Here is a 27475-nt window from a genome sequence, read left to right as displayed (position 1 = left end):
ATATAGATGCATGTAGAAAAGCATGAAGTGAAGGGGCATGGGTTTACCCATGCTGCCCTACACTTGGGCCACTTTGGGGCAACCCATGGGCCATGGCTTTGGCCCACACAAGCCCCACAGCCGGCCAGCCCTTATAGGGCATAGGCCCAGTCGGGCAGCCCTTGGAGGGCATGAGCCACAGTCAGCCAGCCTGGGGGCATTCAGTAGCAGCCAGGTTTTGGACAGCCGGACACCAGTCGGCCAGCGGGCAACAGCCCTGATGGCCCATGTGTGAAAGGCGCCTGTCTCTATGATGATTAAATCAAGTTGTGAATTATCAGAACAGGCCGACAGGCTGCTGTAGCAAACCAACCAGCACCTTTTGACTTATATAAGCATGGGCTTGTCCAAGATCTAAATCATCTCATTGTTCACAAAGTGCTGAAGAACACCAAGGGCCAGGACAGCCAAAGGGAGCTGAACTTGAAGGTCAGAATTAGGTCATCTTTAGACTGCAGATTTACAGCCAAGGAAGATCTCCAAGAAGTCACTCTTTTTCATCATTCAATAAAGAAAATACACCAGTCCTTGGCGGGGGCCCTTCAGAGGGTCTTTGGGACCCAATCGGGTGTACTTGTCTTTCCATTCCATGATGAGATATGCCATGGACATTATTGTATCACTTTGATCTCATAGGCCCATTGGGTCTTTAGTAGACACTTAATACCTCTCTCTCTCTCTCTTATCTCTCTTTCTTTCTTTCTTTCTCTCTCTCTCTCTCTCTCTCTCTCTCTCTCTCTCTCTCTCTCTCTCTCTCTCTCCGCTACATTGTGCGATCGTCAAGAACGAAGGTGCTGAATATTCCTTATCAAAGTATAATCATGTCATTAAGCTTCCGCATGTTACAATAGTATCAGAGCTTTGCCTTTTGGTGAAGAGATTCAGCCAAGAAAAAGAAGGAGAAAAAAGAAATTCATTGTGTGGTTGGTTTTTAGACACCAGTAGCACTCCCATTCCGGTGTGACTCCTATCCCACAAAGGACGGGTTGTTTCCGGAAGCGACCGGAAACGTCTCCCACACACATAGTGGATGGTTTTATTGTGGTCAGGGAAAAACTTGACCACTCCCTATGACAGACTCAGACGATGAGAGAAAACACCAGACCCCTGAAGAAACTGTTTGTTCAACAGTGACTACATCAAGAAGCCAAGTTACCAATGGTGATAGAAACGCCATGTTCCAGGAATTTATGCACATCATAGCGCAACAAGGGGAACAAATGCGGTGTGCACGGCTTCTATACAGGCCTTCAAGAAATGGATACCTGTTCAGGAAACCTTGACACCCACCCCCCCGCCCCCGCCCCGCCCCTTCCTCAGCCAGGCATCACTGAGAGTTGGTGCCATCACCACGCGAGAATCTATAAGCACTACAGTGCTTCAACCTAGGGTAGATGCCAACATAGTTATAAGTTAGCCCGTCTGGGAAGGTGCTTGGTTTGCTTATGTATGCCTTTGCATGCACGACACATTATATCGTCTCTTTAAGGCTAAGGGGTAGGGATAAACAAGTATAGGTGGAGGGAGATCTGTTAGGAGCCTTGTTGATGAATGAAACTTTACGAAAACGTTTACAAACTTAAAAGAAGAAGCATTTCGTGTATAGAGTGGACACATTTCTAAAGTACAGGACTAAAGGCTACCATGTTCAAACCTAATAGCTCTTAGGACATCAGTGAAACATCAAGGCTCTATTTTTTTTCTTCTTAATTCAATTCTTGTATGCGCTTGACGTGTGTAGAACATTACCCAAGATATCCCATCATCAGTAGGTAGCCCCATACAGTGCTCTCCGTTCCTGCTGCATAAGGAGATACCTCACTACTGGCCTGTTACCAAATACAAAAATAGGAGTATTTAGCTTTAATGTTGGTAGAATATTACATCCAAACAGGTAGCTAATCCTCATAACTAGGCATACAAAAATATAATCTTACATTTTGTGAATGGGCATACTCAATGCACATGCCTACATGGTCGAATAAGCATGTAGACAGACATACGGGCATGCACGCACATATAGACACTACCATTTCATGCTTCTATGTGGTGTATTGCGTGCATATGAAACCTGGTTTTTATGCAACAGTTTCTCCCAAGAGGTTCTAGTTTGCAGCCTCAAGAAACATCTCCTGCAAAGCGATTATCTTCTATGCAATTTGCCATGTGAAGAAGAGATTGTCACCACTGGGGAGAGTATACAGGACATTGCATGTTATTCATGTACACCATGCTCCAAATAGTGTTCAGGTAAAACAAGTTTGGGGCATCTGGACAAGGGCAGGAAGTCTCCATCAGGGATGGGCTGGCCAAGGACCAAGGGGTTTCACACACGCAAGGCAGGCCGGACAGCACCTGTGCAACCAGCACGTCAGATAGTGTCCAGGAATCAGGCAGGTCAGACTGTCCAAGCAGGGAGCCCACAATAGGTGGGCCAGACAGCAAGTGTGAACAAGACAGGTAAAGCATTGAGGTTCAAACTTTATCACTTGTATATATATAACCCAAAAGCATGCTGTGAGCAGTTTGGCCAGCTTCTAAACAGCCAACTTGCAAATGCAGGCCTGTAACAAGCCTTCCCCAACCCTGTTTTATCTCATTCCTCGGCATTGTGCTACAGCTCATAGACCACAAGGAAGAGACTTGCCACAATAGTAGCCTTTTATACGACCTATGTGAGCTGTAATACCAACTTTCGCATCAAATATGAAGGCATTCCTAGTTAACCAGATACGCCACTCCACCTGACAAAATGAAAGAAAATTGAATATTCTGGATTATCCGGCCCATTCGGAATCTTGCCCAAAATCCATTCTTTAACCTTTACGGGCCCATCTGTCAGAGTCCGTACGGAGAAAGAAAATCCCACACCTTCTTTGCCACCGGACATGAAATGAAAAGATACAGGCATGTTTCCAAGCATGTAGTACAAAACACACAATTACCAAAAGCAATCCGCCGCTTTCGCAATTGGTCCCCCAATGGTAGGCCTCCAACTAGCATGCGCCATAAGAACACCTTCCCTTGATATGGAATCTTAGACCACCAGCCCTATAAGATTACTTCCTTCCACCAGACCCTACTCTTCCTGATGTTCCATACTCTATTAGCCTTCTCAGTGATCCAACACTTATCTTCCATCATCATATGGTACACTTGATTTGTTGTACGTTGGACAATGTCCTGAGGCTTTCTAAATGCCCAATCTAGCCAAGGTTGATGATCCTCCAACTAAGAAATATCACTAAACGGTGTAAGTGTTGCCCTCACCGTCTCCCATAACTGTACATATCCATGTGGAACCTGAAAATATTGATGGATTTTCCGAAAGACAATAAGCGACCTCTACGGGGCAACAAAGCATCTAGAATTCTCACTAGCCTCAATCGAGCCATTCTATTGAAATTTGGCCGCTCAACAAGTTTGTTAGGCCACTCCAAAAGTTGTGAAGTAGCTAACACCTCACCTGCCATAGAATTCAACTCCAACCGCTGATCTGAAAACTTCCATTTAGTGTGTGCCAACACCTCCTTCCATGAGATCATCAAATGAGAAAGGAGAGGTGAAGCCACCACTCAAACCTGTTGGGAATCATTCACTACATTCCACCATGTCCCATCAATCCTGGTATTACCATGCACAAGTGCAACCTCCTCTATGAGGGCCTTAGCCATTACCACCCATGGCTCTTGAGATACACATATATCTTGCAATAAAGGCCATCTCCTAGCGACCATACATCCCACCATGTACCATCAATTCTGGTATTACCATGCACAAGTGCGACCTCCTCTATGAGGGCCTTAGCCATTACCACCCATGGCTCTTGAGATACACATATATCTTGCAATAAAGGCCATCTCCTAGCGACCATATGTAATCAGACATCTAATAGAGCTGCCCCTCCGCTCCACTTCGGAGTAGTAGCATGTTCCCAAGAAATCCATGTCTGCCCTAGCTTATTTCCTGCTCCTTTCCATAGCATGAATCTAATTGGTTGTTGTATCTCTCTCTCTCTGCAGCGGCCACACGCTTCACCATGGGTTCAGCAGCCAACCTACAGTTATGGGCATCTCTATGTTTCCAGATGTTTCATGAGGGAACAGGTAACTTGATGTATGCCGATGTTGGCACTGTTGTTGAATGGTGCCATGAATGGTTCTGTATGGAAACAGGACAGAAGTTTCAAAGGAAAACAGGCCTAAGGGTTTCATGTGGAAACAGGTCGTAGGTTTCTCAAGGAAACATGTTTTTGGGTTTTCTCCAGTTGATAGGTCACATGCAGGCAGAAGGTACAAGAGTGGACACATGTATGGTACAGCCTTGCTACTGATTGGGTAGGGGATAGGGAATCCATGACAGAGATGGATAGTACCCTTGGAAGGTAGAGAGGGTTGGTACAGGTGTGTCGACTGTATGGTATGTTGTGCTGTGATACGAGTTCTCTTTTGAGAGACAGTTTGGGAGTCTGTATTGTGATGCAGAAGCACTGGATGTGTCACGGTGTGATGCTGTTCATAGTGTGAGAGGCTATGGATGGTTGTGGCAGCCCTGATCATGGGAGAAAGCTTCTGTATGCAGACTCAATGTTTGAGAGTCTTTTGAGGTGAACAATGGCTAGACTTGTTTGTGGATGCCGAGTGGATATGAAGCCATGATGCAGGGTATTTGCAGGCTTCAGGAGTTCTACTATGACGGCTGAGTTCCCAGCCTTATTGTAATCAAAGCTCTTATAATCAATTAAAGAAATACCGCAAGGGGCGCCACTGCGTTTTGGGGCCAATCGGTGTCTGTGTACTGTTTGCAGGAGCACTCTAGCTCCCCCTGTTTGTTTTCCTTTTCTAGGTCCTCAATGGCGTTGAAGTGTTTTATGTGCGAGTGTTTGATTCACCGCCCGTCAGGCCGGTTTCAAGGTTCCGTTTGCATGGACATCATCGACTTTCTCAAGGAGGCGAGCCCGTCGTGGTCACATCAAAAGCTTCAACATGTGGAAAGTGAAAAGGAAGTACAGGAAACAGTGCAGGATTGTGTGTCTTTGCCTATATGAGGTAAAGAGGAAGAGCTGAAGATGAAGCTCAGGAGAAAAGACACCAAGGACAAGAAGTAGTCGGCCAGGAACAAGAAGCAGTTGAAGTGTTATGGTGCAGGAGATGCGTTGAAGGCTATGGCTTTCGACAGTTTGTCACCGGTGGTATCTTCACGAAGGCTTCATGGGTTCGGAAGACAGTTTCTTTCTACGTTTAGCAGTGGTGATCTACTATGCTTCATTGAGGACTTGTGCTTACCACTTGGGTGGAGTGCAAGCAGGGTGCCTGAGGATGTATCAGATGAGGCTCAGACGGAAGTGGAGGAACTTGACGAGGGTCTTATTCCCGAGCAGATACTGGCACATAAGGAAAGAAAGGTACAGGGTAAAGTTTCCCGTCGCTATCCTGTGAAGTTCAAGAGCTGTTCACTGATGGATGCGAAGTGGATGGAGGAGGTTCACTGATGGATGCGAAGTGGATGGAGGAGGGTGACTTAGTAGATTCACCTCAGGATTTGCAGCTTTATCTTGATGCCTTTGAGTTGGAGTCGCCTCTTGTTACGGCTCATTCACTTCAGCAGAGCATAGGTCTGGAGCATTGCCTGATGCTCAAGAGGGGGGTAGCACCTCCGCTCCCTTGTTACAGACAGGCTCATTTGTTATCTAGGAGTCGCTTGGTGACATCTTTGTATTCACTCGAAGGTACTGAGGCTGACAGTACATCTGCTTATGGGACTTCTATGATTTTGTGTTCTAGACACATGAGATGATGGAAAAGTTGGGTATGGTTCACAGTCGCCCGCACCTTGAACTATAACTGCAACTATGGATAACTCTATGGAGGGCATAAGTCTTGCGACGAGCAATCCTAGAGTTGGTTTGGTTCATATATGAATTGAATCCTATTTGTGCATGTATGCATACATTTTTTGAGGTAGAGGTATTTTTGTATTCTGGTGCCATTGGATCCTGGTACCATTGAGAATACATTGGGAAATACTCTGCATTGTGTCGTGTGCTGCATGTATGTTGGTATGATACATCAAGTGCTTTATTATGTTCATGGATGCATCACTGGGTGTGACTCTTGCGGGATGGCCATGAGACATATGTGGGAAAGTACTTAGTGGATGTAGTGTTTGGATGCATTGAGTGCTTGCATATGCTCATGTTGTACCATCAGTCGTGGGTCCTGCGGGATGCCCATGGGCGTAAGGCTTGCGAGCAGGCCTTAGACTGTTACTTTGGAGTAGGTAGAGCATCTTGAGGAGCATATTGTTTGCGAATGCATGTGTGTCATGCATATGTTTGTCATATGTAGAATGATGCATGGTTTTGTTTTTGGCTAACACAGTTAACGTGTTTCCATTTGGTTTTAGACTTTTGCTGTCGGTTCTGAAGGAACAAGCAAGAGTTGTTCGTCACTTTGGCGTGACAGTATGGCCTATTGTGCAGGATGATTGTTTTATCACCCAGATGCATTGGAGGGCCATTGCTTTTGTCGTTTGGGGAGTCTTTGCTCATAAGATGCCTTACTGTGCCATTGAGTGCAATCGAGGACGCTTGCTATTTTTCAAGAGGGGGGTATGTCACGACCCTGTGTTTTTCTCTGGACAGTATGCAGGTGTGCACGGGGACATGGTGGACAGTGTGAATGGCATCAGATTTGAGTTAAAAAGGGAGCCCATGTGTGGACAACCCCAAGTGTGAAGGGGGCAAAGAGACTGTAATTTAAAAAAGGTTTTATAACCTTTGGTGGGCAAAAATTAAAGTTATAAAAGGTTTTAAAACCTTAGGAGGCCACTAAGCAATTTATAGAGGCTACTCCACTTTTGGAGGCCCACGACTCTATTCTCCCTCTCTCTAGCTTTTTGGGAAGGGTGCTAGTTCTCATGCGTGGAAGAGAGGAGAAGTCGGCTGCTTATGATGGCTGCTGATTTTTGGCTGCGCACAGAAGAGCCAGTGCAGATCTGTACGACTGCTGCAGGTACAGTGTACGGCTGCTGCAGGTACAGGCGGCGCAGGTCAGGCGACTGCAGGTACAGCTATACGACTGCAGGACAGGAGGTGGGCTGGATTGGTAGCACATGTGCCCTATTTATCTGGCGACTGTTGGGTTGCAAAACAAAAGGTGGGCTGGACTGCAGGCGCAAAGGGCTGAAACTCATGCTCTTTTGCACAAGAGTCAGGCTGCAGTTTACAGGTTGGTTTCTCTAGACACACAGGCAGCCAGGTGTGTGCTTTTTGGAGGACGCCATGTTTTTGCAGAAAGAAGGGGTTGGTTTTTCATGAACATAGACATCATGTCGATGGCGTTCAACTGATGGAACTTTCAGCTTCTCTTTGCTTTGGGTTCGGAACTGTTTTGAGATCAGTTTGAGGACTGTTTATGGGCTGTTTTTGTTTGGCTGCAAATTCAGCTATGTACTTGGGTTTCTGGCTGCAAGTACAGGTCATTTGGTTATGTTTCTTGGCATGGGAGTGATGCAAGCTCGCATGGCTGCGTGCTCATGGAGCAGATTGTTTTCTTCCTGCTAGAAAGAAACAGAGGGACCTACAGTTATGGGCATCTCTATGTTTCCAGATGTTTCATGAGGGAACAGGTAACTTGATGTATGCCGATGTTGGCACTGTTGTTGAATGGTGCCATGAATGGTTCTGTATGGAAACAGGACAGAAGTTTCAAAGGGAAACAGGCCTAAGGGTTTCATGTGGAAACAGGTCGTAGGTTTCTCAAGGAAACATGTTTTTGGGTTTTCTCCAGGAGATAGGTCACATGCAGGCAAAAGGTACAGGAATGGACACATGTATGGTACAGCCTTGCTACTGATTGGGCAGGGGACAGGGAATCCATGACAGAGATGGATAGTACCCTTGGAAGGTAGAGAGGGTTGGTACAGGTGTGTCGACTGTATAGTATGTTGTGCTGTGATACGAGTTCTCTTTTGAGAGACAGTTTGGGAGTCTGTGTTGTGATGCAGAAGCACTGGATGTGTCAGGGTGTGATGCTGTTCATAGTGTGAGAGGCTATGGATGGTTGTGGCAGCCCTGATCATGGGAGAAAGCTTCTGTATGCAGACTCAATGTTTGAGAGTCTTTTGAGGTGAACAATGGCTGGACTTGTTTGTGGATGCCGAGTGGATATGAAGCCATGATGCAGGGTATTTGCAGGCTTCAGGAGTTCTACTATGACGGCTGAGTTCCCAGCCTTATTGTAATCAAAGCTCTTATAATCAATTAAAGAAATACCGCAAGGGGCGCCACTGCGTTTTGGGGCCAATCGGTGTCTGTGTACTGTTTGCAGGAGCACTCTAGCTCCCCCTGTTTGTTTTCCTTTTCTAGGTCCTCAATGGCGTTGAAGTGTTTTATGTGCGAGTGTTTGATTCACCGCCCGTCAGGCCAGTTTCATCTCCTCTGGATCCACAGGGTGGAGGATCTCCATGTCATCATAGTCATACACCTCACACTGTCTGCTCTGTGTGTGGGCATTGAAGGCGCCCGTAAGAAATACTTCCCCTAGTGTAGAATAATGCATAATCTCCTCTGTGAGACAGACAAGTGTATGGCGAGGCTCCTGTCTCCTCCTCTTGTGGCATGTCCTCTGTAATGACATAGGAGAATCTTGATGGAGGAAAGTAACATAGGGCTATGTATATAACCCTGTCCTGTGAGAGCTGTAAGCTGATCCACACTGTATCTGGCCTCTGAATCCTATGCTACCACACTCAGTCTCCCCTGTAGCTCCCATCTGAATAGAACTGCTACTCCCCCTGACCCTCTCGAGGTACCCTGGCGTTGTCCCGTAGAGAGATCACCTCCGCTTTGAGGATGTCGATTTCCTCCTTCATAGTGTCCCGTTCCTTCTTCCATCCCTCTTTCTCCTCTTTCCATGCTTCTTTCTCCTTCTTCCCTCCTTCCTTCTCTTTCTCCCTCTCCTTCTCCCAAGTCTCCTTCTCTCCCTTTTCCAAGCTTCCTTCTCTTTTTGTAAAGCTTCGATCTCCTTCTCGACTTTGGAAAGTCGGTTGATGATGTTGTTGATGGCGGAGTCCGCCGTCTTCTTGTTTTCTCTGATGGAGATGTTCAGCTTATCCTCCATTTTGACTATCTCCTCTTTGCTTGCACCCTTGGCCATGTCGATGTACCTCGGAGAGCTGAGCAAGGGTGGGTGAGGAAAGGGTAGCGAACATAACCTGGATTGGGCTGGGGCTTCACATGGCGGCAACAGCAGCACAGGCGGTGACCAAAACGAAGTGACGGGGAGGGGATGCGCAGGCGACGGGGAGAGAAAGAGAGAGAGAGTTATGTTGCTGCCTTAGGGGCCTGAGGAAGGGTGGGTGGGGAAAGGGAGGCAGAGGGGCTGGCGGACAGGAAGATGATGGGCGCACAGCGGGCGGCGAACAGAGAGAGATGGCGGAGGGCGACGAGGAAACACGGCGACAGGCGGCGGCCAGAGCAAAGGAAGGGCGATGGGGAAAAGCAGTGCGGAAACAGGGCGATGGGCGGCGAACAAAGAGAGGGATAGAGAGAGATGGCGGAGGGCGACGGGGAAACAAGGCGATGGGCGGCGGCCAGAGCAAAGGGAGGGCGACGGGGAAAAACAGCGCGGAGATGGTAAAGGCGAGGCATAGAGAGAGAGAGAGAGAGAGAGAGATGACAGAGATCAGAGCTCACTTTCACAGAGAGGGTGCGGAGCGACTGGCTCACTTCAGAGCAGACCCAGGCATGTTCTTCATGGAGCTGTGGACACTCCCTTCATTGATGTATACCATTTTATACCCCTAGTATGGTACAGGATGGAGCTAGCTAGGTTGTATATCATGATTGTATACTCCATGCATATAGCTTTGCATTGTCCTAGTAGTAGAGCTCCATCCCCTCCCCCACTCATTGTACTTATTGCACACCCAGATTCAGCTTTTTAGTTCATTACTTTTTCATTTTGTTGGGATGACAGAGGATACCCCACACAGGTACACGGATTTGTCTCATAGGCTGAGTTCGGTCTTTTGGAAGACGTTAATAAAATCTCTCTCTCTCTCTCTCTCTCTCTCTCTCTCTCTCTCTCATCCAGGCAAGAGGCTGAGATTTCAGCCTTAAAGGAGGAACTAGTGGAGGCCAAATTGCATGCTAAAAGTCAAGCGGCTGAAATCTCAGCCCTCAAAAAGGAGTTGGAAGCCACTTCACAAGGCAAGCTTGAGGATGGAAAATTTCAGCCCTCCTTTATTGAAGAGCTGAATACCATCAAGGAACAAATGAGGATCATTCGAGAGGAGAAGGAGCAACATAAAGAGAAGACATCTTCATGGGTGGAGGTGATCACAGAGACACAAAAGAAGATGGACAGGCGGAGAAATGGATCGAGGTTGCCAAGAAAGGTAAAGGTTAAGAATCGCCACCCATCCCCACTCCCACCATCATCAACATGACCCTTGAAGAGGAGCAAAGGAGGAAGACCCGGGCCTTACATGTACGAGTGTCCGGTCTAAAGACCGTGATGATGCGGAAGGGGAAACCAAGGAGCTCTTCTCTATGATGGGCATTGAAGCCACGCACACAAAGGCATGGAGAGTGGGAAAGAAGAGAGAAGATAGTGGCGAATCTTCTAAGGAGAGAGCACTTATCATTCGTTTCCCCTCCATGGAAGCGAAGAAGGACTTCTTGAAGAGACGTCCTACACTCAAGAAGACGAGAATATTTCTTGGAGATGACCTCACACTCTCGCAACTTGCCCACATGAAAGAAGTTATGCCCAAGACAAGGGCAGCCCGAGAGAAAGGGAAAGTGGCCTTCTATAGAGATGGTAGAGTGGTGATTATGGAGAGGCGCTCTTCATGACGGCGCGAGACCTATGGGACTACACTCAAAGTTGCTACTTGGAATTGTAATGGATCTCTACGCCTTGATGTAGGGGCTTTTGAGGATAGTTTCACTGGGAGGGACATCATCTTCTACTGTGGAGACGCATCAAGCTCCTGGACAGTCCATGCCACATGTTAGTGGATACCGATGGGAGACAGCTTGTAGACAGGAGACTCGTTCAGAGCATAGAGGACGGGGCTCAGGAGGAGTGGCAGTTTTGTTTAGAGAGGAGCTGCAGCCACTGATACATATAGTCCGCAGAGATGAGCAGGCTAGGTACATGTGGTTAGACTGAGGGCAGAGACGGGCAGATATCTCTACATTGCTATATGCTATTTTGCTCCTAGTACATCAGTGTATGCATCACCTAGCGGGCAGTCTCCCTTTTCTATTTTGGATGATGACATTTGGGAGTTCTCCAGGGATGGTGACATCATTCTCCTGGGGGACTTCAATGCCAGGACTGCCCATAACCAGACAGTATTTTATGATACCTCAGAGGAGATGTTGAGGGAGCTTGATGTTAGGGATATGGGCCTATCTAGACTCTCACAAGATGAGGAACATACTGTGTATGGGCGGTATTTGATAGACATGGGGACTACACATGGATTGGCCATCTTGAATGGCCTGCAAAGATTCCCAACAGTGGGCGGTTTCACTAGCTTTCCACACCGGCATGGTGCTAGTACAGTGGACTATGTTATGGCTCAGCCCAGTCTCATTCCCTCTTTTCAGGATTTTATGGTAGGCACTAGGCCGGTTGGAGTAGCAGTGGATCATGCTATCTTGTCCTTCACTCTCACATTTCAGTTCAGCACCGCTCCATTGGGACAGGTCTCCACACACACTCGTTATACCTTTACGAGGGAGACTGACACCGTGTACACGGATGAGATATACAGACGCTTATGTGCCAAGGAGCCGGGACGGCCATTAGATGAGCTCACTCAGATATTGATAGAGACGCTTCATACTGCAGCATTAGAGGCATATCCCCATAGTCAGCCTACACGGAGACGATCTGGGAACATTCCCCAGAACAGCTGGTATGATGAGGAGTGCAGAGAGATGAGGATCAGATTACAGAGAGAGGTGCTCATGGGTGTTACCACTCACAGACAGTCACGGATTACCTTCCGGCGCCTAGTGCGACGGAAGAAGAGGGCTTATCTTGCTCAATTAGAGAGGGATTCGTATCAGTTATTTATCAGTCAGGACTCAGGCGAGGCATGGAGACTATTCCATGAGCATTCACCATCACAGGCCATTACCTCCACGGAGATTTGGGGTGAGTATGCAGCATCCCTGTACACAGCACCAGGACAGCCGCCCCTCCCAGACCCATCGGAGCCATGCCCAGAGACATGTGCTTTCTTTACTACTGAGATGGTAAGGACAGCTATTGACAGGATGAGGACTGGGAGAGCATATGATAATGATGGTTTCGTAGCAGAGCACTTTATTTATGCCAGAGATATGCTTGCAGAGCTTATTGCTATGATGTTTAACCGAGCCATGTGTGAGCACCTTTCTCCCACCTTATTTGGGATGTATGTGGATGAGGTTTCGGACTATGTAGAGCGGGAGGGTGACAAAGGAGCACAGCTAGCAGGGACATGGATTCCGTTGTTATTGTATGCTGATGATATTGTGTTGATCTCAGATTCTCCAGAGGGGATGCAGCGTCATTTGGATGCATTGCACACGTTTGCACAGGACAGTGGATTGTCTGTTAACCTTGGTAAAACCAAGGTGATGGTGTTTAACACCACAGCACAGTGGGTTAGGAGGTCAGTACCCACCTTTACATATGGTCAAGAGACAGTGGAGTATAGAGATGCATATACTTACCTTGGTGTGGTTTTTAGTGGCCCACTATTTTCCTTGAGGAGAGCAGCGGAGACCAGATTGACCAGAGCTTATGCAGCATTGGGGAGACTAGAGAGGATGTGTTCGCAGGTTCACTTTCTGGAACCTCGAACAAAGCTCTAGCTCTTTGACACTTTGGTCACTTCAGCCATGCTGTATGGAGTGGAGATATGGGGACCCTCAGTGGATCAGCACAGCCGAGCTGGTAGCACTGATGGATGGAGATGTATGGAGAGGCTGTAGAAAATATGGAAGCAATAAACTAGAAGTGAAATGATAACAAGACTGAAAGACCAAGGGTTACCTTGAGATGAGTGTAGACAAGACACAAGCTTGATTGATTATTGATGTGACACCTACAATTTATAGGTGAGAAGTACAAGATTGAGTAGACTCACTTATGGGATAAATGTAGAGGTGCCACATGGCACTAGACTCAAGACATAAAGACTCAACTGAAACTAGACTAGAGAAATAGTACACCTAGTGTGCACTTATTTCCAACACCCTCCTTAAGTGGACACTAGGAGGAAGACAAAAAGACAAGACTATGACATGACAAAAGATAAGACCAAGACAGAGAGACTAGACAAGGATTGAGAGACAAGCTAGAAGACAAGATGGACAAGACTAGAAGACAGACATAAAGACTGATAGACTGAGAGACAAGACATGAGAGACAAAAGATCCTGAGACACCCCTCCTCAAGTGATATCCTCATATGGGTCCTCAAGGGTAGGGACAAGATGGATCTAAAACAAGACACAGTCAGATTGATAGACAGATAGACAGACAACAGATAGACAGACAGACAAGACTAGATAGACAGAAGACTGACTGTAGACAAACAGATGGACCTTGAAGACATCCCCTCCTCAAGGGCAATCTCTGCCTCTTGGGTAGGGACAAGAGAGAGGTCAAAAAGCATAATGAGTAAGACACTAGAACCCCTTGACCTACATCATCAGTGGTCAAAGTGGTAGACAAGAAAGGTGAAGCAATCAGAAAGCCCACTCCTCATCATGTGAGGAATGAACAGCAAGATCTGCTGATGTAGATGCTGCAGCAACATGGGCTGAGGTAGATGCAGGGGCTGATGTAGAGGTTTTAGAGTAGCAGTCCTTCTCCCGGTGATTATCACGGCCACAAATGGTGCATGGATGAGCCTTGAAGCAGTCCTTCTCCATATGATTAGTTTTTCCACAATGGGTGCAAGGCTTTCTTACCTTAGAACCTCCTTTCTTTGCTAAAAATGCAGTGTCAGTTACCTTTTGTTGTTTTGTTCTTTCCTCTTCTTGGAGAGCATTGATGATACCTTCAAGAGTAGGATTATTGTGATACTTGAAGGTAGTGACAAGAGTAGCATAGGTGTCAGGTAAGCTTTTGAGAAGCACAGCAATAGCAATATCTTCGGAGATGGGGGACTTCACTGATGCAAGCTGAACCATAAGACTGCGAAAATAATTGACATGAGAGGCTATAGTAGCTCCCTCCTGCATATATAGATCAAAGAATGAGATCATAAGTGCAATCTTAGAGTTTTTAGAGCGGGGTCCAAAAAGGGTATCCAAAGTGATCCATGCTCGAGAAGCAGACTGTATGTCGGAGATGTGATGAATGTAATCATCTCCAAGACCGAGCAAGATGATAGCATAGGCTTTGTCATTCTTGGCAGTGGGAGCATAAGTGATAACTTGCTCAATGTCAGAATCTTCGGGAGTAGCATGATGAACAACATCCCACAGGCCTTCTTTCATAAGATGGCACTTGATTTTGATTTGCCAAGTATGAAAGTTGGACCCATTGAATTTGTCGACAGACATGAGAGAATGGGTAGAAGATGCCATGTGGGAAGGTCTTACCTCTTGCTAATGATGCAAGGGCAGTGTCTATTCCCTTACAAGATAGAGTTCAGTTTTGAATTAATTTTGAAAAAAATAGAACTGAAAATATTGAAGCATACAAAGGATAATCCACTTTGGTTTTTACCTCAGGTCTTCCACCCTTTCAGGGGTAACCCGAGAGAGAGAGAGAGAGAGAGAGAGAGAGAGAGCTGCGAACAGAGATTTTTGCAAATAGAGAGAGATGTAGTACAGGGCCACGATACCCAGAGAGACCGGAGAGCGAGCAGAGGTGGAGAATTTGTTGCAGAACCTCGGGCAGCTCCTGGAGAAGTGCAGCCTGTTGAAGAAGGTGGCGCAGAATTTCAGAAGCAGCACGCGGGCAGAGGGAGCAGATAATGGCGTAGAATTTCAGGAGCAGCACGGGGGCCAGGAACAGGAGCAGATGTCGGGGCAGATACAGCGCAGAAAATGGCGGACAGAAATCTGCGCAAATAGGCAGCAGAAATGCGTCTTCCAGAGCAGCTGCGCAGGTCCAATCTTGATGAAGAGGTATAGAAAGGGGGGGCGGCAGATGTAGAGGCTTGCGCAGCAAATGGCAGGGCAGAAATGGGAGCAGCTCCGGGAGAATGGCGGGCAGCAGCAGGGTAGTGGCAAGACTAGAGGAGCAAACCTTGCTCTGATACCATGTAGAAAATATGGAAGCAATAAACTAGAAGTGAAATGATAACAAGACTGAAAGACCAAGGGTTACCTTGAGATGAGTGTAGACAAGACACAAGCTTGATTGATTATTGATGTGACACCTACAATTTATAGGTGAGAAGTACAAGATTGAGTAGACTCACTTATGGGATAAATGTAGAGGTGCCACATGGCACTAGACTCAAGACACAAAGACTCAACTGAAACTAGACTAAAGAAATAGTACACCTAGTGTGCACTTATTTCCAACAGAGGCCCTTGGTTTCTATGATTTCCCGGATGATTATGGCCAAGGCCTCCGTACCACATGATATTATCCGTGCAGAGATGGCTGCCCCCCCCATTGGTAGTAGAGGCACTCACTCGATCAGTCTCCTTTATACACAGCACTTGGGCTCTCCCTAGAGACAGATATGCTCGCTTAGCCCTGGAGTCTTCACGACAATTGGCATCACAGGGAGACGGATCATGTTGGTATGCACAGATGACAGCTTGGTTCCAACTGCATGGCTTTAGTATGGACAGGCTACCTCCATTTCAGTACTCCCTGGATGCACCCTCCCTCTCTCTCACACGCGCAGAGATTACCAGACTTATCAGGTAGGACTTGACTCAGTTGGACACTAGGAGGACATGGATACAGCCGACACACGAGCTTGGTACGAAGATGGCTTTCTATAGAGATCATCTTCTCCAGCTCACGGAGGATGGGTTTGTGATTAGACCCAGCTACATAGATACTCATCTTTCTCATGGGGTACGGTGTGCTATTGATCGGATGCGCACATCCTCACGCCAGTTAGAGATTGAGACTGGCAGATTCAGAGGAGTACCAGCTAAGGCCAGGATTTGTCAGTTGTGCCAGATGGAGCCAGAAATAGAGTTACATTACATATTATGAGATACGAGGCCGTTTTCACTGCCTGTTCAGAGAGGGTTTTGGACCACTTTCCAAAGTCATGAGATACCAGGATCAGAGATGCCTCGGATTATACTTGCTGGAGCTGTGTAGACATAGAGAGGGTCTCTTGAGAGGGAGGGGATCGGAGAGGGAGAGGCACCTACAAAGGTAGATTACATACTTCTTTCGATCAGAGATTGAGCAATCAAGCCAGCAAGCATTGCAGCTAGCCCCAGAGTATAGCCGCACCAGAGGTACACTGATTGATCGGGCTATAGAGCTGGGGCGGTCCAGGCGCCCCAAGTCGGCAGCCACATGAGCCCCAGGCAAGCAGTCGGCCAGTTACCAGTCAGCCCACCAACAAATTGGACAAGCATTGCAGTAAGCGCAACATTTAAATGATATTTTATGGGCTAATCTTTGTCCACAGCAGGCCGACAACAGATGATTTGGCCAACCTTTATGTTGGTGTAAAGGCATTATGCCCACCCTTATAGTGTGTACAAGCCCATAAGTTTTATAGTACATAGTACACTTAGTACTTTTAATGTACTAAGTGCACTATGTGTACTAGAGCAAATATACATGTGTGATAGGGGAGTCACACACTCATACCTTGTGAGTTGACTTATCCCCACACGTCTCTCTCTCTCTCTCAGTCTCCCTTCTTCTCTGTGTGTGTCTCCCACATGAAACCCTAATTGTTTCAGCTGAGCTTCTTTAGCTCCCTTCAACTGGTATCAGAGCTTTGGTCCCAATGCTAGGGTACTCTTCTTCTACATATGTTTCACCTGGGCACTCTTCGGTGAGAGCAGGTGCCTCCCTATTTTCGTCAATACAGCGGAAGCCGAGGTGGGTTGCGCAGCTGGTGTCCTTCAAGGCGAGGAGGCAGCTGGATGTGCCCGTCCAGATCGGAGCCCTGCCCCTGAGGAGTATGTGAAGGAGGTGGAGCGCGTTGTGAAGATCACTTTTCCAGACTCCACCTGCATCTGCTACATGGGCGACTCCACTTGGCGAGCCACCCTCAAGCCCGTCGCCTTCTTCCCGACTCGCTGGGGCAGCGCTCGCAGCAGCAGGTGAGGCGCCTAGAGCGAAGCTCTGCCAGCCTCCGTCGCCGTCCGGCGCCTTTGCACTTGTCACAACGATTGTGGCTGTTGCTCTTTGCCACCTATTCGTCGGGCACCTTCGACGCCTGTCATGCCATTCTGCTCGTCCGCCAGTTCGTGTGCGTGCATTGTCGTCTGCCCTCTCAATAACTGCACAGCAGCAGCAGCATCAATACACGAGTCAGCAAATACAACGCCCCCCCTTTCTTCTGCAACAAAAATCAAAAATTTCAAGAGGTATTTGCTTCAATTTTAGGATTTGCATGTCCAATATCATCAATTGAGCAGGTACAGGTCCTAATGGCTAAGATTTGAGCACAATTGGCAACATTGGGTGACATTGGTCACATTCCGGGTCAATTGGCAGGAAATTGGGTGTTAACATTTGGGGCTTTTAATGTAATTGTGCCATTGAGCATTCATACATGCTGTATGATGTGAGCAATCTCACATTCGGGGTTAAATTGCAGGAAATTGGAGTGCAAATCAAAGGGCTTTTGTGCCAATTGGGTTGTTTTGCATGCAGGCACTGGCATTTGATGCTTTAGGCAATGTGTTGATGCCTGTCAAGCACTCAATGTGCCAGTAAATCAAGGGGCTTTTATGTATTGGATGTATATGTGGCCAGGGGGAAGCATTGTGAAGACTCTGGATGCCTTCATGTGCATTAATGTACCATTCATGATCAGAAATTGATCTTGAATCAAGGGGCTTTTCAAGATTTTGTGCTTGTTGAGCTTGGCAAAGCAGCAGGGAAGACTTTTATGCCTTGAATCCTCAGTAATCCACTTGCAGTCAAGGGGCTTTTGCTCAATTTCTGTCCGGGACTATTGTATGCAGTGGTGGGGACTGTCAAGGTCTGATTTTCACTCATTTGGACAGCCAAGAGAGCATTTATTGCTACTGTACTTGCTGGTACAGATTTGGTACAACTTTGTACAAGTTTTGGCATGGATATACATTGATTTGAGTGAGGAAAAGGCTCATTTTCAGCTGCTGTACTTACCGGTACAGATTTGGTACATCATTGGTGAGCACTTAGTACTGTTGTACAGTATTTTGGAAGGGGAACAGAGCACATTTAAGGTGCTGTCATAAATCTGCAGCAACCAGATTTTGGTGATTTTATCACATTCAGTGGGAGGAGAGTTGCATTCGTGCTTCCGCAGTGGGAGATAAACTTTGGGAGAACAACTGTGAGCACTTTGTGTGCTTTAGTGCAGTGTTTGCACATCTTGCAGGGAGTCAGGCATTGACTGTGTCAAAGGTTGCATATTGCTATGGCAACCACAGGTGAGAGCTCTTCATTGCTTCACATCAAAAAGCTTGAAGGCTCACATAATTATGACACTTGGCAAACCCAGTGCTATAATGTGTTGCTCCAGAAGAAGCAGCACAAGCCCATCAAAGAAAGGGGTGTAATGCCCGCTTCTCTTACTGCTGAAGAATGGGAAGATATGGATGAGCTGGCAAGATCCACCATCATGTTGTCTGTGTCAGACTCTTTACTTTTCAGCATACGAGAAGAGAAGACAGCTTGGGAAATGTGGCAAAGATTGCAGGACTTGTATGCCCAGCAAAGTGCCTCAAGCAAAGTGTATTGGTTGAAGAAACTCATAGGTCTTCAAATGAAGGAAGGGGCGTCTATGACAGCCCATCTAAATGAGTTTAATGGTGTTGTCAGCCGGATCATCAATCAAAAGTTGGCAATGGACGATGAGTTCAAAGCCACCTTTCTCTTATGCACTTTGCCAGAGAGTTGGGACACATTCAGGACAGCCACTAGCAATTCAAATGCTATGCTGTCATATGCAGATGTGGAGGGTGCTCTCCTTCAAGAGGAGATGAACAGGAAGAACAACTCTGTTGGAAAGTCCAATGCAATGAATGCACGTGAGAGATCCCAGCAAAGGGGTAAAAGCCAAGAACGGGGAAGGAGCAAGTCCCGCTCCAAAAAGGACTTGGAATGCCATTATTGTGGCAAGAAGGGACATTTCAAAAAGCAATGCTACAAATGGAAGAATGATCAAAAGGAAAAGGGCAAAGGAAAAGACAAAGACAAAGATGAAGCCAAAGATGCAAAGCCAAAGGGCAAAAGTGGAGTCAAGATTGAAGGAGTCAATGTGTCACATGCAGGTGACAGTGAGGATGAAGTCCTATTCACGTCTTCACTTGATGCCCATTCACTCCTTGCAGGAGATGGTCATGGTATGCACTCATGGATCATTGATTCAGGTGCCTCCTTTCATGTCACAGGTTGCAGAGACTTGTTTGTCAAGTATACTGCTGGCAATGAAGGAGTAGTTTATTTGGGTGACAACCATGCATGCCAGATTCTTGGCAAAGGTGATGTGAGACTTGTGTTTTCAGATGGCTCCAAGGTTGATGTGTACGTACTGTACGTAATGTACGGTACGTATTTGTACGTTGTTCCGTACAGATAAAATTTTTGTGTACGTAAAAATACGTACCATTGTAAAAAATATCAATCTATATGGCATTTCATATCAAAATAAACATAAAAAGATCCAAATACATTTTAAATTGTGAGAGAGACCTACAAGACAATCTAATAAGGTCTTTGCTAATACGCATTTGATTAGTAATCACAAAACCCTTGCCGCATAAGGTAAAACTTGTTACTTCAGAAATCAAACATCAGATACCAAAACCATTTTTCAATCAGATGACAGAGATCAATCTTCAATCACCAATCACCACTCTTAGAAGTTAGCTCTATATAAACTGATGAATCAGTGTTCAGAGTGCACACAACAAAAGTCTCGACTCTCATCCATGTCAAAAGGCTGCAAATGCATCAAGATTCAAAACAAACTGAATACAATGCACATACTACATAGCAAGCTGCAACACTACATCATAGAAATGTCCTCAAAAGGCCCATAAGGGCTAGTCCAGAGTCTAGACTCCACAATGAAACATGATCTAAGAGTCAAAACTCCTCATCAGATGATGATGATGACGATGCACCAGAAGAGAGCAAGTCCCCATCTGTCAAGACATTGCCCTCGTCGTCATACTCAGGCTCTGCCATCACGGGCACATGTGATGATGTGAAAGATGTATCATGAGATCCATGTGCTACATCATCATCTCCTGGCTCACTCTGAGTATGAATGAGAGTGACAGCCTCATTCGCCCGAGTCCGCTGCGTACGAACAGGCAGCTTCCCCCGACGAATGCTCCTCCGTCTAGCGCTCTCTGAATCTGCAGCCTCCTCACGCAAAGGTATCGCCAAAGCCCGTGCGCGTGACCTTGTGACACGACGATCGATGCTCTCCAACTCTCTATGAAGGAGTCGTATAATATCTGCCTGCTCGTCTCTGACACGCTGCTCCACGTCGCCCTCAGTAGAGGTTGGCACCATCTTCACATGGGTCGGATCTGCCTGTGGAAAAGCAAAATCCGACAAGTCAGAACCACAAGAAATGACTTATATTGAAATGTGTCAAAAGACGTACGACAGTTAAAACTTAAATATACCTGCTTGGGTGCCCCCAAAGCATGATAATCTCGCACGAGCTTCATGTTAGCTCGGCAATACACTAATCGCTCCAGCTGAGCGGTACTAAGTCGATTGCGGATCTTCGTGTGAACCAAGGAGTAGGCACTCCAATTGCGCTCACAAGCACCAGCAGAACAATCCTACGATCACGAATCACGATACGATTTCGGAGTCAAGACTCAAAACCCTTAATGAATCAAACTTTAAAGATGGATGCAATTGTGAAAGAGTCAAGAGTACCTGCGAGAGGATTCGGAGAGCAAGATGAGTCAGCTTTGGAAGACCTTGTCTTCCATAGCTCTGCCACCACGTGAGAGGAAATTTTGTCGCCTCCTCTCTCAAAACCACCGCTCTAGCAAAGGATGGTCCTAGATTGTTCATAAAACTCACCATCTCTGCATCAACCTCAAGTTGCTCATCCTCGTCGTACATTATGTTGATGTACTGGTCTTTCTGCGTGAGCAGAGTGCTCTCACTAAACAGATCTGGCTTCTTGTAGAAGGGATGAAGCAATGCAGCCATCCCATGAATGGGACGGCTCATAAATGTCCATCGCCGCTCTACAATAGCCAGGATGTCACCACGGCTACAAATTGACAAGCCAACATTCCAACAATCATTATATAATATAACTTTAAACATATTGTTCATTGTTGCAATGTGCATATTATTTAATATTAATATAATCAACCAAGAACAATATCCAAGTGTACACTCACTGAGACTCCGTCAGTGTCGTACAGGTGGCAATATGGCGCTTCATCTCCATGAAGAGATGATAGACCAGTCCAAGAGTAGAGCCCTCCATATCTGTGATTCGGAGGAGGACATGGATAGCCTGCAATGCCACCGTCAAGCTCTGTACCTCTGTCCAAAAGGCCTCGTCAAGCACTTTCCGCTGAATGTATCTAGTGGCCTCTGTCTGTGCATGGTGCATAAACCTCCATTTCGGGTCCACCACAGTCTCTAGTAGTGGGTCCCGCAATCTAAAAAGCCTCTGCAAGACCAAGAACATATAAGAAAACCTGGTCTTCGAGGGTCGCACCATATCAAGTGCACTATGGCTCCTGAAGATGGCCAAAGCCTGATGTTTTTTTCGGAAAAATGTAGTAATCTTCATGGCATTTGCAACATTAGGTTGCACCCATGGCAACTTTCCAATATCCTCCATCAGCAGGTCCAAGCAATGTGCAGCACAAGGAGTCCAAGCAATGCGAGGAAACTCTGCCTCGACCAATTCACCCATACGCTTGCAATTTGAAGCATTGTCTGTCACCACTTGGACCACATTCTCTGGCCCAACATCCAAAATTGCCTGTCTGATGTGGTGATAAATAAACTCAGCACTGATGGATTCTCCTGCCTTTCCTGCATCCACAGCCCGCAAGAAGTATGTGCCAAGACATAAGGATACCAAAATATTGATAATGTGTCGTCTACGCATATCACTCCAGCCATCAGATATGATGGTGCACCCAAAAGACTGCCATCCTGCCTTGACTGGTACCAATGCCTTGTCTATCAAGGCTTTCTGCTCTTCAAGCATCGTGGTACGCATTTTGTTATACTCCACCCCGGACCACGAGTCTGTGTAGCCAACCTCTGCTATGGCCCTCACCATTCTCTTCCATTGATCAGTCCTCAGTACATTGAAGGAGATGTTGCACTCCACAAGAGTGCTTGCAATCTCCATCTCAGCCACTTTTTGTCTCTCTTTCACCCACGAAAGAGATGACACACGTGAAGGCAAAGTACTCTGTCTCAGCACATGTGCATCATCATCCTCATCACCCTCCTGCATGACACGGGCCCTCTTTCTGCCCCCTGTAGACTGGCTATCCTGTGTGGAAGAATCACCCATCTCCCCCACAAGCGCATCATGAAGTGCATCTTGAGTGTGCTGGCTGCCCCTTACCTTCTTTGAACCCTTTGCTGTTGATGAATTCTCAGCAATGAGCTTGTCTCTGATATCCTACGGCACCTGCTTGCACCCACCACAATTGCCGGTGGTGCCAATACCTGTCAAGTGTATCACGACACGAGAAATTGTGCTCGTGAGCTCGAAGTTGCAATACTTGCACTGCCATCTACGCGTGCCAAAACCAGCTTGGGTCGGCGTATTAATAACACGGATGACATTCGTGTGCTCCTGCCAGTAGGGGTTGCATGGCTTCGGCATATTGGATCCTGGAAGCTCTGTGACACAAACAAAGAGAGAGAGAGAGCTTAGAGCAGAGTACATACTCCAAAGGAAGAAAGAGAGAGAGAGAGAGAGAGGGAGAGCGTAGAGCATACTCCAAAGGAGGAAAGAGAGAGAGAGAGAGAGAGAGAGAGAGAGGGAGAGGGACCCCGGACTCGGGAGGGAGTGAGAGAGAGACGAGATTAATCATGTAGACAGTAGTACATTGGCAGAGAGAGAGAGAGAGAGAGAGAGAGAGAGAGAGAGAGAGAGAGAGAGTACAGTACGAGATGCATCATGAGGGACCAAGGCCATGACTCATGAGCGAGAGAGCGTGTGACTTACCTATGCACAGTGTGCAGAGACGGAGCGAAACAGAGCGCTGGCGGCTGGGCGAAACAGGCGAAAATCCAAAACAAGGCCAAAATCGCACGGCGAAGGTCAAAAAGGGGGGTTTTTTTAAAAAAATAAACGTACGGATGGATCCGTACGCGTACGGATCCGTACAGTACGTTCCGTACGGTACGGATCGATCCGTACGTACGTACGGATGCAACCTTGGATGGCTCACAGCTTATGCTCCATGATGTCAGGCATGTGCCTGAGATCAAGAAGAACCTGTTTTCTACTGGACAGCTTGATGATGCTGGTTATGTTACCACATTTGGTAGTGGAAAGTGGAAGATTAGTAAGGGCTCACTGGTTGTTGCCAGAGGCTCTAAGGTGGACACTCTTTACTTCATGCATGCTGGTGTTTGTCACCATGCTAATGTAAATGCAACCGAGCTGCCGGAAATCTCTATGTGGCATAACCGGTTGGGACACATGAGTGTCAAACGAATGGAGCAATTGTCTCATTTTGGTTACTTGCCTTCTCTAAAGTTCTCAAGTTTTCAGTTTTGTGAGCATTGTATATATGGCAGGCAACTCCAGTGCCCCCACAAGAAAGCTCTTGGACAGAAAGATGCTCAGTTAGAGCTTGTGCATACAGATGTATGTGAGATGCCTCAGCTTTCTTTGGAAGGGGCAAAATATTTTGTGTCTTTTATTGATGATGCCACACGCAAGGTGTGGGTTTATCCTCTTCGTTTGAAGAGTGATACATTCTCAGTGTTTGAGAAGTTTGTTGCTCATGTTGAAAATCAAACTGGCAAAACACTGAAGGCTTTGCGTTCCGACAATGGTGGAGAGTATACGTCCAAACAGTTTCAGGACTTTTGTGATGCTAAAGGCATCAAGAGGGAGCTTTATGCTCCTTATGATCCTCCACAAAACGGGACAACAGAGAGGATGAACAGGACCATTCAGGAGAAGGTCCGTTCTATGTTGTCACATGCTGCGTTACCTCATGGTTTTTGGGCTGAAGCTGTTATGACAGCCGTTCATCTTATAAACAGGTCACCTAACACGAGGCTTGGTGGAAAAGTGCCAGAGGAAGTATGGACAGGGAAGCCTCCGTCCTACAAGCACTTGAGAGTGTTTGGTTGTGTTGCATACGTGCACATACGCAGGGAAATACGCACCAAACTTGATCCTAAGTCTCACAAATGCATATTCCTAGGATATGGTGACAGAGGTGAAATGGGGTATAGACTTTGGGATCCAGTGAATAGAAAGATTATACGCAGCAATGATATCATTTTTTATGAAACATGCATGTATAAGGAGCCTGCAAGGCAACAGGAGCCTGGCAGAGTCATCTTTGATGATGATGGACATCATGGACAACAACCAAGGGCTGTAAATCAGCCATTACAGCAACAAAACCAGCCCTTAAATGGTGCTGAAAATGGTCCAAATGGACAGCCAGAGATGGCAGAAGATATCCCTATGGATATCCCACAGTTAGAGGAGATACCTGGCATGATCTTTCAACCTTATGGCATGGAACAGGAGCCACCAATAGGTGATATGCAGGCTGGACAGCAACCTGCAAATGATGATCATTGGGTACGAAGGTCCACAAGACCCTCCAGACCCCCTGACAGGTTTATTCCAAGGGTTGACTACTTGATGCTTACTGACTGTGGGGAGCCCTCTTGTTATAAGGAGGCTTTACAGAGGGCAGACGAGGCTCTTTGGGAGCGTGCTATGAAGTCAGAGATGGAATCTCTGCACAAAAATGGAACATGGAAGTTGGTGCATTTGCCTACAGGCAAGAAGGTTTTGCCATGCAAGTGGGTTTACAGGCTCAAAGTTGCACCTGATGCAAAGCCAAGATACAAAGCCAGGTTAGTGGCTAAGGGCTTCAAGCAGGAATATGGTGTGGACTTTGATGAGATCTTCTCTCCAGTGGTCAAAATGACCACACTTAGAGCTGTATTAGCTTTGGTTGCTCGTGATGATCTGGATTTGATTCAGATGGATGTGAAGACTGCTTTTCTTCACGGTGATCTCCATGAGGAGATATATATGCAACAGCCAGAGGGTTATGCAGTGAATGGAAAGGAGAAGCTTGTATGCATGCTGAAAAAGAGTCTTTATGGGCTCAAACAGGCACCAAGGGAATGGTATCATAAATTTGATACGTTCATGAAATCCCAAGATTTCAAGAGGAGTGACATAGATCACTGCTTATACACCAAGAAAGCTTTGGATGGCAGTCTATTGATCCTCATCTTGTATGTTGATGATATGTTGATTGCCGGGAAATCTCGTAAAGAGATGGATGCCTTGAAGAAGAGGCTACATCAGACCTTTGATATGAAGGATTTGGGTGATGCAAATCACATTTTGGGTATGCGGATACTTCGGGATAGAAATCAGCATGTGTTGTATTTGTCTCAGAAGGAATACATTGGCAAAGTTTTGCAGAGGTTCAATATGGAAGGGGGGAAAAAGACTAGTACTCCTTTGCCTCCATATGTGAAACTCAGTGCTATGGACAGCCCACAGTCGGATAGTGGCAGGGCTGATATGGCCAAGATTTCGTATGCTTCAGCTTGTGGCAGTCTCATGTATGCCATGGTTGCTACCAGGCCGGACATTGCATTTGCAGTGGGAGTGGTTACTAGATACATGGTCAACCCTGGCAAGAAGCATTGGGAAGCAGTGAAAGGTGTCATGAGATACCTGAAGGGCACACAGGATATGTGCATCTGCTTTGGCAAACAGGATGCATTAGTCATGGTTACACGGATTCGGATTATGCCGGTCATCCAGATAACCGGAAGTCTACTACCGGTTATGTGTTTCCATTCACAGGAATTGCTATGTCATGGATATCCAGGATGCAGAAGTGCACTGCCTTATCTACTACAGAGGCCGAGTATATTGCAGCCACAGAGGCTTGCAAGGAGGCGTTATGGCTATCTCGGTGATTTGGGTTATACAGGGGATATTCCATTGTTGCATTGTGACAGTCAGAGTGCCATCCAGTTGGCAAAGAACCCTGTCTTTCATGCAAAGACGAAGCATGTGGATGTGAAGTATCACTTCATCAGAGAGGTGATAGAGAACAAGCTGATTCAGCTTGTCAAGATTCATATGGATGACAACCCGGCTGATCTGTTGACAAAGAGTTTGCCTCCAGAGCGGTTTGCTCATTGCAGACACTTGATGGGCATTGGATGAGGCCAATTTCAGCCTTGATATGGCCTTGTATATTATCATGTACGTGCTGATTTTTTCTTTTCCTTCACTTAAGGGCACGCTGCCTTTAAGTGGGAGGTTGTTGGGGTAAAGGCATTATGCCCACCCTTATAGTGTGTACAAGCCCATAAGTTTTATAGTACATAGTACACTTAGTACTTTTAATGTACTAAGTGCACTATGTGTACTAGAGCAAATATACATGTGTGATAGGGGAGTCACACACTCATACCTTGTGAGTTGACTTATCCCCACACGTCTCTCTCTCTCTCTCAGTCTCCCTTCTTCTTTGTGTGTGTCTCCCACATGAAACCCTAATTGTTTCAGCTGAGCTTCTTTAGCTCCCTTCACTTTACCTTCAGCCCATATATAAGTAGAAGTCATCATTTACATTCTGATAAAGTTGCACAATACGGAAGTTAAAGAAAGAAAAAAAGAAAGAAAGAAAGATATATTAAGCGTCAAAACATAAACATAGCTATGAGGCAAAGAGAGAGACATCAGACAATGAACACCTTTATTATGTAGCAAGAGGCTTTACAATGGCAATACTAGCCCAACAGATGGGTGTGGAGCACACGCCTATGAATTGAAATTGATACAAGTGATGAGAGGAAGAGGCCTTTATATAGGGAGGCCTGTGGTTGGCCGACTTCCCCCATGTAGCTGGCCGACAGCACTAATAGCCTATAAATCCCCATGACTAGATCAAATATGAGAAAATAAGAATATGCCAATAAAAGGACCAGATCCGACAACCCATGAGATGCACATTCTAACACCCCCTCTACACCTCATAGTGTGCAAAAGTCTAAAGAAGATTAGCTAAT

The 27475-nt window shown here is 46.5% G+C and overlaps 3 protein-coding genes across 3 annotated transcripts in view; 1 reads left to right on the top strand and 2 right to left on the bottom strand.

Annotated features, from left to right (window-relative positions):
* Nucleotides 1-27475, bottom strand: part of LOC147627154 (UDP-galactose/UDP-glucose transporter 5-like) — a 71418-nt gene that overhangs the window by 27369 nt on the left and 16574 nt on the right. The window contains exon 7 of the mRNA XM_086815777.1: nucleotides 1789-1868. Coding sequence (XP_086671903.1) covers nucleotides 1789-1868 — 80 coding nt within the window. The remainder of the gene's footprint in view (nucleotides 1-1788; nucleotides 1869-27475) is intronic.
* On the top strand, nucleotides 4382-5843 carry LOC147627156 (uncharacterized). The gene is made up of 2 exons (XM_086816165.1): nucleotides 4382-5521; nucleotides 5554-5843. Exons 1-2 carry the CDS (start codon nucleotides 5204-5206, stop codon nucleotides 5833-5835), a joined length of 600 nt encoding a protein of 199 aa, XP_086672291.1. The 5' UTR covers nucleotides 4382-5203; the 3' UTR covers nucleotides 5836-5843.
* Nucleotides 20146-22286, bottom strand: LOC147627155 (uncharacterized). Its single transcript, XM_086815776.1, has 4 exons — nucleotides 21595-22286; nucleotides 21116-21461; nucleotides 20854-21015; nucleotides 20146-20758 (listed from the first exon to the last, which is right to left on the bottom strand). Exons 1-4 carry the CDS (start codon nucleotides 22119-22121, stop codon nucleotides 20303-20305), a joined length of 1491 nt encoding a protein of 496 aa, XP_086671902.1. The 5' UTR covers nucleotides 22122-22286; the 3' UTR covers nucleotides 20146-20302.

This window comes from Cibotium barometz, chromosome 21 (genome assembly GCF_041138505.1).
Source record: "Cibotium barometz isolate CiBa-2024 chromosome 21, ASM4113850v1, whole genome shotgun sequence".
NCBI lineage: Eukaryota > Viridiplantae > Streptophyta > Polypodiopsida > Cyatheales > Cibotiaceae > Cibotium > Cibotium barometz.
This window is presented reverse-complemented; position numbering and strand designations above follow the sequence as displayed.

Excerpts from the sequence above, each read along its gene's own strand:
- LOC147627156 (XM_086816165.1), top strand. The coding sequence starts at position 5,204 with ATGGCTTTCGACAGTTTGTCACCGGTGGTATCTTCACGAAGGCTTCAT. Across the intron at positions 5,522-5,553 it reads ATGCGAAGTGGATGGAGGAG|GGTGACTTAGTAGATTCACC; the intron begins GTTCACTGATGG and ends TGGATGGAGGAG.
- LOC147627155 (XM_086815776.1), bottom strand. The coding sequence starts at position 22,121 with ATGGGTGAATTGGTCGAGGCAGAGTTTCCTCGCATTGCTTGGACTCCT. Across the intron at positions 21,462-21,594 it reads ACGACACTGACGGAGTCTCA|CCGTGGTGACATCCTGGCTA; the intron begins GTGAGTGTACAC and ends GTCAATTTGTAG. Across the intron at positions 20,759-20,853 it reads CTTTGGGGGCACCCAAGCAG|GCAGATCCGACCCATGTGAA; the intron begins GTATATTTAAGT and ends GCTTTTCCACAG.